Here is a 15918-nt window from a genome sequence, read left to right as displayed (position 1 = left end):
AGGAGGTTCACGCAATAAATTCTATAAGTATGTAGTGTATTATTTTAAAAATGACTATAAATTTCAGATATATGGAGAAGGAATCCATTCATGTGATGTTACTGTTCATAGCGGAGCTGCACGGTGCGATGATGGACCCCTGTGCTGTTGTTATAAGGCAGACAAGTAGACAGTCAAGGTAAAGTTAAATGGTGATTGAGTCATTTTGGGCCCAACCTCCAAGTGGTCATTCAAAGAACAGGGGGTTTTGGTACTTCCACGTTGGATTACTTCTTTAGGTTTCCATCATTTGAGTAGCACATATGTAGTCACCTCACATGACTTTCAGTGGTCTTGTGCCAGAGTTGAGCTGAGCTAACAGATCTGTTCCTCTCTCCTGATGGACCACTCAAAGAGCCGGGTTTGAAACGTGTGCGTTTGTGTTTTAGGAGGAGATGAACAGAGGGAAACCCAACTGGGAGCATCTCAGCGAGGACCTCCACGTCCTGATCACAGTGGAGGACACGCACAACCGGGCTAAGATCAAGCTGCAGCGAGCCATCAACGAGGTCAAGAAGCTTCTCGTACCCGCGGTGAGTATTGCTCGGACCCACAGCACCAAATCCCGTGGACTGAACCAGCGGAGACTCTGTGTGACTGGATGAGAGTTCAGTGTGTTGGTATGCATGGAAGGGGGAAGGGGATTGTCAGTCCAAATGTGTGTTTTTGTGCACCGTTCTCATCTGTGTGTATGTGTGAGTATGTGTAAGGGGTTAGGGTAATTAGGGAACATGCATAAAGGGGTTTCCATGGTAACCCTGGGTTGTTTGAAAGGCTGAGGGAATGAATGGAGAGTCTGTTCACTCGTTCTCTCCACTCCATCACTCCTTTCACTCGTTCACAACTCACTTCATTCCCAACTCCTGGCTACAGTATTCCTTTTTCTCCCCGGGTTTTGTTGTCGTCGGCACAAGAGGACACGTTGATTGCACTCCTCAACATTTCTCACGTTCTCCGAACCCACCTACTTCCCCCCTACACACAACATGAGGACAAACGCACATTTGAACATTGCACAAACACGGATGCACGCACACGTCAAGAGAACACACTTTGTAAAATGATCCTGCTGTTTGATAGAAATTTTCAAATCACAAGCCTCCTTCCTTTATGTTTTTTTTTTAACTTTTGCACAAGTTGCAACAATAGAAAAGGATTGAACAGAGCAGCAGGGAGATTCCAGTGCAGCAGTCAGCCATTGCTTTCCACTCCAATCACAGTGAAATCACCAGACGGATCAAAACTTTGAAGGAGTGTCTGCACGCTGTCAGGAACAGTACACCTGTTAAATGGTGTTTGTGTGCCAGCGTGTGGAGGTTAAAGTTAATGATGGTGTTCTGTTTGCTGATTCATATGCACTTGAAATCATACTTCTAGACCCCTGAGGTTTGAGTTAGTTTGAAAAATGCAATTTTCAGACTATTCAATGATCTTGATTGACCTCAGCGTTTGACCTTCATAATAATGTCAGTGCACGCATTATGTACCGTCACATTGTGAGGATATGCTATAGACATAATGCATTCTATAGCCCCTAACCCTAACCATCAAAAAGTAATGACAAACTCAAACCCAAACTGATATCTATTCATAACCTAAAAATGAAGGCTTAACCCTCAAATGGCCCTTTGAAGCAATTGCAGTAGTCTCTCAAACCCCTTCCAGTGGCTCCACTAATGATTTTATATACAACCCCAATTCCATTGAAGTTGGGACGTTGTGAAATGTAAATAAAACAGAATAGAATGATTTGCAAATCCTTTTCAACCTATATTCAATTGAAAACACCACAAAGACAAGATATTTAATGTTCAAACGGATAAACTTTACTGTTTTTGTGCAAATATTTGCTCATTTTGAAATGGATGCCTGCAACACGCTTCAAAAAAAGCTGAGACAGTGGTATGTTTACCACTGTTTTACATCACCTTTCCTTCTAACAACACTCAATAAGCGTTTGGGAACTGGGTATAAAACCACCACTGGGTATAAAAGGAGCATCCCCAAAAAAGGCTCAGCCCTTCACAAGAAAAGATGAGGTGAGGATCACCACTTTGTGAACAACTGTGTGAAAAAATAGTCCAACAGTTTAACAATGTTTCTCAATGTTCAATTGCAAGGAATTTAGGGATTCCATCATCTACAGTCTATAATATAATCAGAAGATTTAGAGAATCTGGGGAGCTTTCTACACATAAGCGGCAAGGCCAAAAACCAACATTGAATGCCCGTGAACTTCGATCCCTCAGGTGGCACTGCATTAAAAACTGACATCATTGTGTAAAGGATCTTATCGCATGGGCTCAGGAACACTTCAGAAAACCATTATCAGTTAACACAGTTTGTTGCTACATCTACAAGTGCAAGTTAAATCTCTACCATACAAAGCGAAAGCCAGACATCAACAACATCCACAAAAGGCACCGTCTTCTCTGAGCCCGAGCTCATTTGAAATGGACAGACGCAAAGTGGAAAAGTGTGCTGTGGTCTGATGAGTCCACATTTCAAAGTGTTTTTGGAAATCATGGACGTCGTGTCCTCCGGACAAAAGAGGAAAAACACCATCCAGATTGTTACCAGTGCAAAGTTCAAAAGCCAGCATCTGTGATGGTATGGGGGTGTGTTAGTGCCCATGGCATGGGCAACTTACACATCTGTGATGGCACCATCAATGCTGAAAGGTACATCTAGGTTTTGGAGCAACACATGCTGCCATCACAGATGGCTGCTGTCTTTTTCAGGGACGTCCCTGCTTATTTCATCAAGACAATGCCAAGCTACATTCTGCACATGTTACAATAGCGTGGCTTTGTGGTAAAAGAGTGCGGGTACTAGACTGGCCTGCCTGCAATCCAGACCTGGTGCCCATTGAAAATGTGTGGCGCATTATGAAGCGCAAAATATAACAACGGAGACCCTGGACTGTTGAACAACTGAAGTCATACATCAAGCAAGAATGTGAAAGAATTCCGCCTACAAAGCTTCAACAATTAGTGTCCTCAGTTCCCAAACACTTATTGAGTGTTGTTAGAAGGAAAGGTGACGTAACACAGTGGTAAACATACCACTGTCCCAGCTTTTTTGAAATGTGTTTCAGGCATCCATTTCAAAATGAGCAAATATTTGCATATAAACAATAAAGTTTATCAGTTTGAACATTAAATATCTTGTCTTTGTGGTGTATTCAATTGAATATAGGTTGAAGAGGATTTCACACAATGTCCCAACTTCATTGGAATTGGGGTTGTAAATGTCAATATCTAACACATCTAATAACAATCATATGAGTCTTGTTTTAATTGAGAAGTTAAAAAAATAGATGACGTCCAGCCTTCCATTGCAGCCTGACAAGCTTAAAGTTTTATAACATGAGACACATTCCCTGCGGAAAAAGGCATTAAAAATCTGTGTTTTGTCATCATAACAGTGAAAATTAATCCCACGCCTATGTATAATCTGACAAAGAGGTGCTAGAAAGTGAGAGAGAATAACAGTGCACCTAGAATTGAGCCCTGAGGTACCCCATAAATCACTCCAGAGATTTTTTTTTTAAAGCACCTTGCAATCATCCAGTCAGGTAAAGTCTTAGTCATGTAAGCACTTTACGAGAAATACCAAATAGGGTTCAGTTCCGTGCATCAAAATGGAGTGATCCCGAAGTACATGATGAGCTCTAAAAGCTAGTTGTCTGCATTCAAAAAAAAAAAAGAATTGCATGACTCACCTTTACCTTTAAAATGTTCAGTCAATTCATTATTCATTGACCTGTTTGTTGTCTTTGTTGAATCTTTCATTGGTTTTAAACCTACAAAGCAATCAGAGTTGTATTTATGTGGAACAGTGTTACTTTCTTGGATATACTGTTTTCTTTAATAAAAATACAGAGCAGATGGCTCAGCGGGATAAAGAATTGGGCTGCCAAAATGTAGACCTGGGTTCCATTTTAGTTCATGTTACTTGTCTTTGTCCTTGGACAAGACAATGCATCTGCATTGTCCCAATTCATCCCTCTGTAAATGGGTACTGGCCTTAGCTGGGGAAGTAACCTTCATTGGACTGGTGTTACATTCAAGTGGAGTAATAGACTGTCATTGGCCTCATGCTTCAGAATCTGTGGATAAGCACTAGCGTGCCTCAGGGCCTATATAAGACTTCTTCTTTAATACAATGTAGATCAGTGGCATAAGTAGTAGGCCTGCCAATATGTAGACCTGGGTTTGATTCCCCGTTGAGCTTGCAGAATCTCCTTGGAATCCGGAGGTAATCACCGGCGCCACTGGGCCTCGGGGGCTGTATAGGATTTCTTAATTGATACAATAGAAGAAAAATCTGTGTAAGATTTGACATTTTTAACAAAGAAAATCATCAAAATGTAATTAATACATTAACACTATAACTGTATGACTGGTTTGTTGATAACATATGTATCTTATAATGTTTTCAACAAGTACATAATGTTTTTTGTAGGCTTTTCCTTTTCTTTAACACCTGATTTTAACATATGTAGTAATTACGTATGTCTAGCACATGTAAAAAGTCTGAAATCCACTTTTTTTTTTAACAAATAATGTATAGATGCAGGCCCCTAAGAACAACTCCCTGAGTCCAAGGGGTATTACGTGCTCTGTGCTGTATTTATTTATTCATGACTTGTTGACCTATTGTTTCAAAAATTTGAATCGTGCTTGTCATCTGGCTGAATCGTTTTGTTGGTAAAGACGCTGATTGTTTTGTTTTTTCCTCTATGTAGGCTGAGGGGGAGGATAACCTGAAGAAAATGCAGCTGATGGAGCTGGCCATTCTCAACGGAACTTACAGAGACGCCAATGTCAAGATGCGTAAGGATGACATCATAGCTAGTATGTGGAGGAGGGGTCTTTGTGGGTTGGTGGGTGATAAAGGAGGGACCGAGGCTCTTGGTACAGGAGTCCACTGTATATTAGAACAATGCCTCTGTTTTTCCTTCTTAAATAGACCTTTTGTCCTCTCCTCCTCGTCCTTGTCTCTGTGTATGCCTGTGCTGTGGGTGTGTACATACTTATGTGTGCTTGTGTTAATGTGTGCATGTGAGCAGCCACTGCCACCTTCCAACTGGCGACTCCTCAGGCGCCTCGAATCATCACAGGTCCGACGCCCGTGCTGCCTCCGACCCTGCGGGCACCCGCTCCCGTCACCACGCCAACCATCATGCCTCTGATTCGTCAGATCCAGAGCGCCGCCCTCATGCCAGGAGCCAGTCCTCACCCAGCGCTTGTGCAGCAAGCGCCTGAATCTGGAATTATCTACACACCCTACGAATATCCCTACACACTCGCACCATCCATACTGGAATACCCAATTGACTCAACTGGAGTGTTAGGTGAATAAATTCAACCGTTCATCCGCTGCCAGTGCTAAAGCTTAGCTCTGCGCTAACTTTCTTTTTGTTGTTGCAGGTATGGCTTTCCCAACCAAAGGCTAACGCGATAGCAACTCCTCCTAGCACACATGGACTGGCTTGCAGAGACCCCTACATACTTGTGCTACAGCGCAAACAGCACAAAGTTTGCTCTGACTATAGGATGACAGATTCCTGCTACAGTCATTCTGTAGTTGTATCCATTCCTACGCTCATTAGATGCTCATTACTACTGTTAATTTTTTTCCTGTGTATTAGCACACTTGCAGACTTGTGTTGTTGTGTGACTGAATAACCTATTTAACGTTTTAAATAGTTCAGCTTCCGCTTGTAATTTTAACCTGTTGTAGCGAAGCTGTAGATGTTTTAGCACCGCTGTTTGTAAGCTTATTTTGAACACAGAGCTCTAGAGCGATCTTGGTTGATTATACTAGTTCAATATAGAGGATGAATTAGCGGTTTGGATTAATTTACTTTAGAGATCAGTGAAATGTGTCTTTTAGAAATGTGTTACTATACTTATTTTCACCTTTGTAAGTTCCTGCTTTCACTGATGTCGGTGCCATGGGCAGACTGTTTGACGTCTCTGACTAGTAACCTTCTGTGTTCTGTTTTGGCGTCACCGCGCTGCTAGCAGGTGCCATGACCGCTAAGGTACGACGCCATGAGAAGAGAATCCATCCGTACCAAAGGGTAGTGACCACAGACAGAGGTTAGTTAGCTCACCAGCTGCTCTGTGAGCGAGTGAACGTGTGTGCGTGCATGCGGAATGCCAGTCTGCGCGTGTTTGCGCCCCCTCAAATGGAGCGGCCGTATTGAGCGAAAAGGTCAAGACGCCAGTGTAAAATGTGAAACGGTATTTGTTGCACTGAGAGGGAGGTAATTAAGCAGATCTGGGCGGAGAGCTTCAGAGTGACAGCTGCGGCCGTTATCTCTGCTGCTATGCTAGATAAAACGGATGGCTTACAGATCGGGACCCTTTCAATTACAACGGATCACACTGTTCATGTGACTTAGTCCTTGTGACTCTGGATTTAGAGTCCTCTCCTCTCTCAAATACTGTAGAAAGTTTATTTATACCCAACGTCATTCCACTCGATCCTGCAAACTTTTATGAATCAATTTCTGTGGTAACACTTAAAAAGTAACTGTGTTTGTAAGAAGGTCATTTAATTGAAATGCAATATGATCTTTTTTTAACTACTAAAACACAGCATGTGATAACTACTGAGGTCTGTGTTACAAACTCTTTCCTATGAGATACTGTTGTTTGTGATGTTATCAGTCGCCCACTGGACTTTATCATTTGGGCTGTTTACATCTTCCATATATTTCCCAGCCAGAGTGGTGCTGTTACCATGTATTTAGCTGCAAAAATAAATTTGTATATAGGGATTCTAAAGATTTAAGTGCTTTTTTTTAAGCTTATGGAAGAAGATTGCTTGGAAATACTTGTAGGGTTTTTTTTTGGTCTTAGTTTGTATTTTTGTTTGTTTGTTTTTTCCATTATGCTTTTTATAGGTGAAATGTCTCCATGTAAACTTCAAACTTTATTCCAAGTGTGTAGCTACTACTGCTTTAGTCACAACAAAGGTGGCGATGAAGACAGTGTTGTTGTTTGTTTGTTTTTTTTGCTCTGTGTATTTAAGGTGAGGCGACTTTCTTGATTCGCAGGCCTCATGACTGTTTTATGCAATAGAAAGGGCGTGGCTACAGGTACGAGAGGCGTATCCCAATTGGAAGTGGCTACAGGCACGAGATACTTCTGCACAGTGGCACGCCAACACTTTCAGCAATTGGCGACAGTACCCTAGTAGTGTCAACAATGTGTGAATGTTATATTGCAGTACTATTTCTACGAACCCAGTAGCACCATGCAGTGATTATTCGAAGGGTATCCATTAGGGGTGTGCATCTCTCCCTTACAAAATGATCCGATACATAGGTTACGATACAATCCAGAGATTGTACTTTTTATTATGGAAACATTCGATCTGTTGCTATATAATGCAATACAGTAAAATTCTACGTTTCATGTAGTTCTTTATTTTTATGATTAATCAGAAGAAGCCAAATATAGACTTGCCTACCTTCAACTATGTGCTTCATAAAACAACTAGGGACGTTCTTGGTTTTACGACTGCACTGCAGCATGTTGGGACTGCCTCTGCTCTCATTTTGTTCACCACTTGGGGGCAGCACCACATACAGCATTGGAAAGCACAGAAGAAGCCCAGAAGAAGAACCCAGCTCTTTTTATCCCGCTAATATAGCATAAATTTACATGCACTGAAGTTCATCTATGTTTTGATGGTTGAACTCCTCAGTTTTCTTCTTTGTTTTGTGATGATCAAAGCCCCATGGCCTTTGAAGGTTTACCAGAGTTTGAAGATATGCACGTAGCAGCATAACATACCTTTAGCGCATTCAGATCGATTCAGGAGTATGCGAATCATTGTGGTGGTATCATTCACTTTAAAACTGATTTTGTATTCATATCAGTGAATTGCTGCACCCCTAGAAGCCATGTTTTTAGTTTTTGTGACTATAACACATGAGATATCCTCAGGATTTCCCAACATCTCATGCTAGTTTGTGATGGCATCACGAAATGTGTTATATTTTCATGACAGTATCATGAAATTATTTTGTGATGGTATCACAAAATTTGGGGTGGCATGGGTGTTGTGGTTAAGGTTAAAAGTAGTGAATTAAACTTGACCGTATCACAACAATGTCATGCATTTCGTAGTGGTATCATGAAAAAAAAGCTTGAGACTGGGCGGGGATTTTCACCATGCCATTCACGATTTCTGCAAAAATTCAAAATGGCGACACAAGCGCAACAAAAAGATCAAGAATTTTACAACATTACAGATTGTTATCAAAACCTCATAAAACAGTATTACTGCAATACCTTCCTAATCACCGCATGGTGCTACTGAGTGTCAGAGCACCACCACGCGGAAATGTCTTGCACCTGTAGCCTCTTCCACTTGGGATACAATTGTCTTACGTGTAGCCACACCCGAATAGAAATGGATTAGCTTGCTACGATATATAAATATATATATATATATATATATATAAATATAATATGTGTGTGTGAGTGTTTGAGTGTGTGTATGTTTGTGCAGAAGTGCTCTTGATGTACACGGTGGATGAAAAACACTAAAAGGCAATAAAGATGACTATTGGAGAAAAAAAAATCTATAAAGAAAACCAAATGCCTCTAAATTATTGTAGATAGAATGTGCATGATTAAAGTGTTTTGTCCCTCTAAAATCACCATCTCTTAACATCTCATCGCTGTCTCTTACGGTGCCTCTTTGCTTACTGTATGTAGTTATTAGTTGCTCTTCTAATACTTCATAGCAAATGAAACAATAATCAATAATCAGTAAACCTTTGCTTAATTATAGCTGTTAATCACCAAGATTTTACACCTGCTGCTGTACAATAGCGCTCCTCGTCAATAAGTTAAAGTCTTACCAAAGCTCAGGCACTTTCTTTGGACATAAAGGTCACTCTCTCACCCACATGAAACCATGCTGTCTCTCCCTTTGTCCATGGTTTCACTGTCTGTCTGTGCTAGGCGTAGCCCAGCTAGCATGAGTAGTGTCACTATAGCAGCGGTCACATGACAGGAGGGGCATGTTCTCCCAACTTTTCACGCCTTCATGAGCACACGAGCGCATGCTAAGCAGCCATTCCTTATGTCAACAGACAGTTGATGTAAATTCCCTGGAATGGTTATGCCGGGCTCATTACGGCGTTGTGCCCCTCGTGCTTTGCGACTGCAGTAGATCTGCCTTGTTGTCATCCTGACGCCACTAGCTGACACTAATCTCTCTTCTATCTTTTTTCTGTTTATGTCCCCCTTTGTTTCCTTTCGTTATTTTGTTTTGTTCCTTTTTGTTTGTTTTGGGGATTTTTTTCCACGTCTGTCCGTCTCTGTCTGTCTAACTCTAGCTGCCACGGCAACTAACCCATGACCCTTGACCTTCTGACCTTTCCGCCCACTGATGACCCACCCATCTCTTCCTGCTGGCGTGTTCATTGGCCCACGGCCCCGCCACTCCCCCAGCTCAGCCACCCAGAGACCAGCACATTGGGAACAACCCGGCCTCTTCCGTCTAACCAACCAAGCAAGTGGACGACAGCAATCTTGGGAATAAACCTCAGGACCTGCCAATCACCAAGTTCGAACCAAACGTGCCTTCCTTCCAAAAGCCCAAAGCTAGTTTAGGAACCCTTTGTGATCATTTCACATCTCCAGGTCCAGTCCAGAGTAGTTGTTGCACTGCATAACCACTAGACTTTTTCAGGCAAAGGGCTCGCCAACCCCGACAGTGCCAAACTGTTTATACGCTGCCCCGGTGTAACGGCCCAGCTAAACTCTCCCAGCTCCCCGCACTTCATACAATGCAATAATAATGACTATTAATGGTGTGGTAACTACACTGCTAATATTTCTAATCATCCACCACAAACATGTTTCATGAACACTAAACTAAAAGCAACATCTTGATATTTTGAATGGATTATTTTTGTTCAGCAGGCACCTCTTAACTCGACAAGTTTTTGCTTCTGGGCTATTTCACGTTACCGTCGTCTCATCTCGGACCACACTTAGTTGTGTTTTTTATCTGGGACACTTTTTCGCACTGATACGAAGACGGTTTTCACTTTGCTAGAGTAGCATAGCATGTTATCCCTCACGTGAGACGATACGTATATCGCAAAAGGTACCGATTACCCGAGCTTCCTGTGTGTTGAAATTTGACCGCGATTCTTTGTACAATCCTTCGTACAAATTCAATCAGTCATCTTCTTTCAACCTGCTGTCCGGATTTAAGAGGCCTGCACGTGACAGTGTCCCACAGTTCTTTGCATCAGCCCGAACTGGTGCAGACGTGCTGTCGCGCAGAAGTAAAAACTAACCCTTGGTGTGGGAAACATTTCTCTGTGATAGTGAACAGGAACTGTGTCCTTTTATCACATGTGTGTTTCTACTCATTTCATTGTATATTTTAACACTTAACATGTAAAACGTCGGATAACAGCGTGTTGCATTTACAAAACAAAACAGTGTTTTTGTGTTTGGGCTCGCTGTTTTACACCACAATGATTCTGAAGCATCCCTTAAAGTTACGTTTGATACCAACTTGGGAGCATTATTCCCTCTCCTACATGAATCATTTCAAGGAGAAATGCTAAAAATTCATTCGGTTAAAGGAAATGTGACTGGAAAAGGTTTTTCACAGTCAACTGTGAGGTGGTCAAGTGAGGAAACATAACAGATGTCCAAAATGCCAAAATATCAATCAGTGTTTTTGTATATTTTTATGTTAGCTCTCTCAGCACGTTGGATTTTATGAATATGAGCACAATGTACAGATGTTTAGCTTTAATTTGACAATATCAGCATTCAGGTTGGGTGAGTGGAGTAAGAGTTACAGAACTATTTATATGTAACACCACAGCCTACCACTGAAAAAACTCATAATCATGACATTTTATTGTTAGCGTCTGTGACAGAGTATCGCAGAAACTATAGGACTAAGGTCATAAAATCTAGTAGTGAACCCTCCAAGATGGCTACAGATGGGTATGGTTAGAAATGGATGAGGAGTTGTCTAACGCTTGGCCTTCAAAATAACTTGGGACATTGAGATGTGTGATTTTGAGGGAAAGGGGTGGTATCTTCAAAGCTGGAAATTATCCAAAAACAGTTTGGGCAGTAAGGTCTGTTGCTTTTCATTTGATTTTGACCCTCAAATGACCTTGATTGAGGATCTTGAAATAGTTGCTCCAAAAAGACTTGCGATATCAACACCAAAATAAAGCTAAAATCATCACCCATGGGGAGGGAACATTTTGGAATATTTTCATAATGACAGTCATATTGGCAGCCATCTTGAATTTACTGCATCTTGTGTACATAAATAACCTGGCTAATAGTTTCTTCCACTGAAATTGGGCCGCATGTGGGCTTGCTTGTTATTACTTGTTAGTAAATCTCTTGAAATCAACAATTGCTTGCCTGGAACCCATGATCATCACCAGATGCTGGGGCTTCTTCCTAGAAATAATCTTCCAGGCCTTTGTCTTGTGAGGTTTTCCCTTCAACTTGGCCTTTGGCAAGTGAAATATATGCTCCATTGAATGCAGGTTAAATCATTGAATTAGCCATTGTGGAATATTCCACTTTTTTGCCTTATAGAAGCTCTTCCCCATATGCCTGCCCTGTCCCATGAGATTTGAAGCATTTGACGGAGTTTGACCATAGCACATACTCTAGCCCTATATGCAGAAATTTTCCTTTTTTAGGTTGGCCACTACCTTCTATATTTACCCTGATCAAGACTTCAACTTTGACATAGATCTACTACCTTCCTGTAAGTGTTTGTGATCTTTGGAATAACTGGATGGGCTTTTCATCACCACCAAATTAATTCTTCTAAATTCAGCCACACTATTTATCTATTTTTCTGAGTTTTTTTGTTTTTCCAAACTTCCCAGTACATCCCCATGTTAGTGGATAGAAGCTGGACTAACAGTATTTAGAACTACGTACAATTGACTTTGATTCCTGGTCAGACTACCTGTCTGTATCCTTGAGCAATACATTTTATCTGCATTGTCCCAGTCCACCCAGCTGTAAATGGGTACCAGCTTTGGCTGGCAAAGTACCGGTAATCTGCGATGGGTAGCCCATTCCATCCAGATGGAATCATAGACCTTTATCCGTTTCACAGTACAGAATTCGAGGATAAACACTAGTGCCAATGTGCTTCAGGCCTATAAATTTTCTTCTCTTTGTTTTTAAAGCATGCATAAAATGGTTTGTTTGACCACACTTCCTGTTGATGCTATCGCTCAAATGGGTTTGTTTTAGTCATATTACCAGTTAACATCAACATTGCGAATGCAACACTTGAAATCAACTGCAGACCTTTTATTAGGTTACTTGTAAATGAAATAACGAGGTCAATGAAACAGCTCAGAAGCCAGTTGTCAAACAATGTTTGGTCCTTTAAAAAAGGAAAACAGTAAGTTTTACCCTGTGTGTAGTCTTGGGCAGTTTGTATGTCAGTACTTTAAAGCTGAAGGTCTGAACATTGAGCTCATTCATTTTAAGTTTTCTTCTCCAATGTGCTGCAGTAAACAGCTACATTAATAGTAACTTCACCAATGTTTAAAAAAAGTAAAAAAAAAAAAAAATGCCAACTCTGCATTCAAAGGTACAGTCAAAGGGCATGTTGCTCTTTTTTTTTTTTTTTTGCCCAAACGTAGGCAACTTGCACAGTAACGCCTTTGCCTTTATCCTACTGCAGTATTGTACGAGCTTGAACAACAGTGCCTTTATTTATTTAGAGCAATGGAACAATGTTACAAGCAAAATCTTATCTACGTGAAGGTTTGTGCACAGTGTGCATTTACACCATTTAGTTTGGCATAAATTTAATTTCAGACTGCATGAAGTAGGTTGCAGAATAATTGTCATCTACACATTGTGGCTTTATGTCTGCGGCATAAAACTATTCTCACGTCATACGTTAGGAGCTAAAAAGTGGCTCATTATATTTGCACCAGAATTACAGCAGGTGTCGGAGGCCTCGACAGAACAGTGTTATTATTATTATCATGATTATGATTATTATTATTATTTCTTTTTCTGTTTGATTTTTTTTTCCATACATTGTATTTGCATGTGTGTCCGCCATCATAAAAGGGTTTATACGGGCACTCCACCGTCTCACGCACACAAACCGACAAATGCCTTGATTTAAGGAGAAAAAAATCTTGGAGACGTAACATCTGTAACAAGTTTATAATGTATTTTTATATTTGATTTTGTACATGAATATAACATTAAATGTCCTTTTCGGATAAGAACATTATGCCTTCTTACAGAGCGTAATTTGATGAATATGAATTCTTTCTCGGTCAAGTCCTGATCTACTGGAGTCTCTGATGTTTCCTGTGTTGACTCAAGCCTTTTTGAGACGAGCATCGCTTGCCTTCTGTGCCTTTTGTATTCACGTGTGATAATTAACAGTATAGTTACAACATTAATCTACTCCTCAGTGCCAAGTGCAGGATACTAACTGTTACCACTTCTGTGATTATTAACCACTTGTCTCTGCTTTGAATCCTTTTAAGATACACTTGTCTATTAAGAAAAGAGAGAAGTATATGTGTTGAACAATAAACTTTTAACTTTTAAAGGTTTTCAGCGCAGGAATAACTTTGTACTGGAAGGCAATCCTGCATACTATTAAACTCATTGTAAAACTAACAAACTTTGTTGCTTTTTCTCTGTAGCATTTAATTATGCAAATCAGCTTCCTTTCCGCATACTAATCAAACACTCTTTAGATGCTGAAAGAGGTTTGCACCAAGCAGACTGTCGATCACAATATTACCCTGCAGATCACCAAAAAAGTAGCATTCACATGGGTTCTCCTCACTTCTCCTTTTCTGGTTTCTTCTTTCTATTTGCTCCTGGCATTTCTGTGAGTGAGCATTACTGAGATGTGTGTAATAAGGGAGAAAAAAAACACACCCAGCTCACCATGGTTTCTTAGAGGCATGCACATGCACAAAAAAGGGGGGGGTCCACATAAGGCAGCTGGGGAATTGAAGGGAAATTGATTGTGCAAGCCCGCCCTCAAACATCTGCAGAGTAAATATTACGCAGCTTTACAGTTAGTCCCTGAAGTATAATACTGCCCCAAAACCCACCCCTAACCACCTACATGTGTTATGGTAGCAGGAGTGTAACCAGAGGGGGTGCTGAGGCCCTCTTTCAGTGGCGGTGTCAGACGTTTTACTTGGTGGGGGTATGATTATTATTTTGTGGTTGGGCATCAGTGCCTGCTACACACGTGCTGTTAATTCACACATACAGTACACAACAGATAGAAGTAACAGCAGTATTTGTTTAAAAATTGTAGCAATTACTGTTCTGGCAGCACACAATTTTAGAAAATTTGACAAAACTTGCACAGCTACACGGGATGACCCAGTAAGACACAACCTGTCACGTCACAGTGTGACTCAGTGTGCCACATGCAACTTGATAAGGGTAGATAATCCAGTTTGGGAAACAGGAGAGAACATGGGAGTCTATGTTTACGTTTCATCATTCACTAAATTGCAACATTAATAAAGTCTGGGTTCAACCATGGATTTCTACATGTCCAGACTATGGACATGAGAATGTCTAATGGATGAGTTGGAAAAAAGATTCTGAGCTACAAGAAGGTAATAAAATGTACACAGATGTCTTATTTTCTTATGAAACACCTGTCATCAGGTCACAAGACTTCTACTGTCACATACCAAACAGCCCACTCCTGACGAGTTTTCCCATCTAATCGTCTTTATTTCCTAAAGACAATCAAGAGAGATGCCGCTCTCCTTTATGTATTATTCTTCAGTCATTTTGAATGTTGGGATCCTCCCGTTTGATATTTTCACCAGGTTCTGGTTATTGGGCAGAGCTGTTTGGCAAAGAAATGACCCATTTGTACTTGTGTTAGCATAAGAAAGCAAACAGAATAATGAAAAAGAAATCCACCTTGCGTAATATGAGTTTTCAATTTATTTTTTTCTATTTTTTTCTATTTTCATTTATATAGCGCCAAATCACAACAAAGTTGCCTCAAAGTGCTTCACACAGGTAAGGTCTAACCTTACCAACCCCCAGAGCAACAGTGGTAAGGAAAAACTCCCTCTAAGGAAGAAACCTCAAGCAGACCAGACTCAAAGGGGGTGACCCTCTGCTTGGGCCATGCTACAAACATAAATTACAGAACAATTCAAGGATGACTATACAAGAAATGCTATTGACGCACAGGACAGGAGGATCGCCAACACGAATACCACTCCCATCTCTGGATGGAGCTGCACCTTAAACAGAGAGAAAAAACAGAATCAGGCATTAGAAGGACAAAAAATACTGTATAATTTGCCAGCATTAAACAAGAAAAACAGAAGTACTAAGGTGATCGCCGGTGAGTGGCAAGAACTAGCTCCATTGATTACAGCGCAATGTTTAAACATTATATCTCATAGGTCCTATGGAAACTGAGGGGACTGTAGGACCATACCAGTCACAATGATGTTTTAGTTGATGAGGCTAAAAACATAGAATTTTGAATTTTCTAACCAGGTTATGTCAGATTTTGTGAAATTTGCTGGGGGGCTATAGCCCCATCAAGACCCGATTTAGAACTGCTTATGACCTACCAACAACTGAAGCATGATTAGAATACTGCATACTGTGGACTAAAAATCAGACACAAAAAATTCATTATTCCATGACAGTAAATTATTCCAGCAGACTGTGAACAAAATATGGCACAAAGAGGTTAGTTAAAGAAGAAAATATGCACATCAACTTGTCCCACAAAAGAAATTTGTGGAAAGAGATGAAAACAATAGTTTGGAAGTCAGAATGTGCAAATAAA

The 15918-nt window shown here is 40.7% G+C and overlaps 1 protein-coding gene and 1 long non-coding RNA gene across 4 annotated transcripts in view; one reads left to right on the top strand and one right to left on the bottom strand.

Annotated features, from left to right (window-relative positions):
- The window catches only part of qki2 (QKI, KH domain containing, RNA binding 2), a 50915-nt gene extending 39679 nt beyond the window's left edge, over positions 1-11236 (top strand). The window contains exons 4-8 of one of the 3 annotated variants that reach the window (XR_004566433.1): positions 429-572; positions 4790-4877; positions 5114-5398; positions 5475-6149; positions 9410-10758. Coding sequence is in view for 2 of the 3 variants with exons in the window: in XM_034193615.1 (XP_034049506.1) it covers positions 429-572; positions 4790-4877; positions 5114-5398; positions 6075-6149; positions 9410-9432 (615 nt within the window). In the remaining variant the exon portion in view is untranslated. Of the gene's footprint in view, positions 1-428; positions 573-4789; positions 4878-5113; positions 5399-5474; positions 6833-9409 lie in introns of those variants that run through there. The other 2 variants (XM_034193615.1, XM_034193616.1) reach the window with 2 other exon arrangements.
- On the bottom strand, positions 3875-8686 carry LOC117530719. Its single transcript, XR_004566434.1, has 3 exons — positions 8355-8686; positions 7009-7010; positions 3875-3889 (listed from the first exon to the last, which is right to left on the bottom strand). It is a non-coding gene; the product is annotated as an uncharacterized LOC117530719 (long non-coding RNA).
- Positions 11237-15918: the final 4682 nt, after the last annotated feature.

Source organism: Thalassophryne amazonica, chromosome 18, assembly GCF_902500255.1.
Source record: "Thalassophryne amazonica chromosome 18, fThaAma1.1, whole genome shotgun sequence".
In the NCBI taxonomy this organism is placed as follows: domain Eukaryota; kingdom Metazoa; phylum Chordata; class Actinopteri; order Batrachoidiformes; family Batrachoididae; genus Thalassophryne; species Thalassophryne amazonica.
This window is presented reverse-complemented; position numbering and strand designations above follow the sequence as displayed.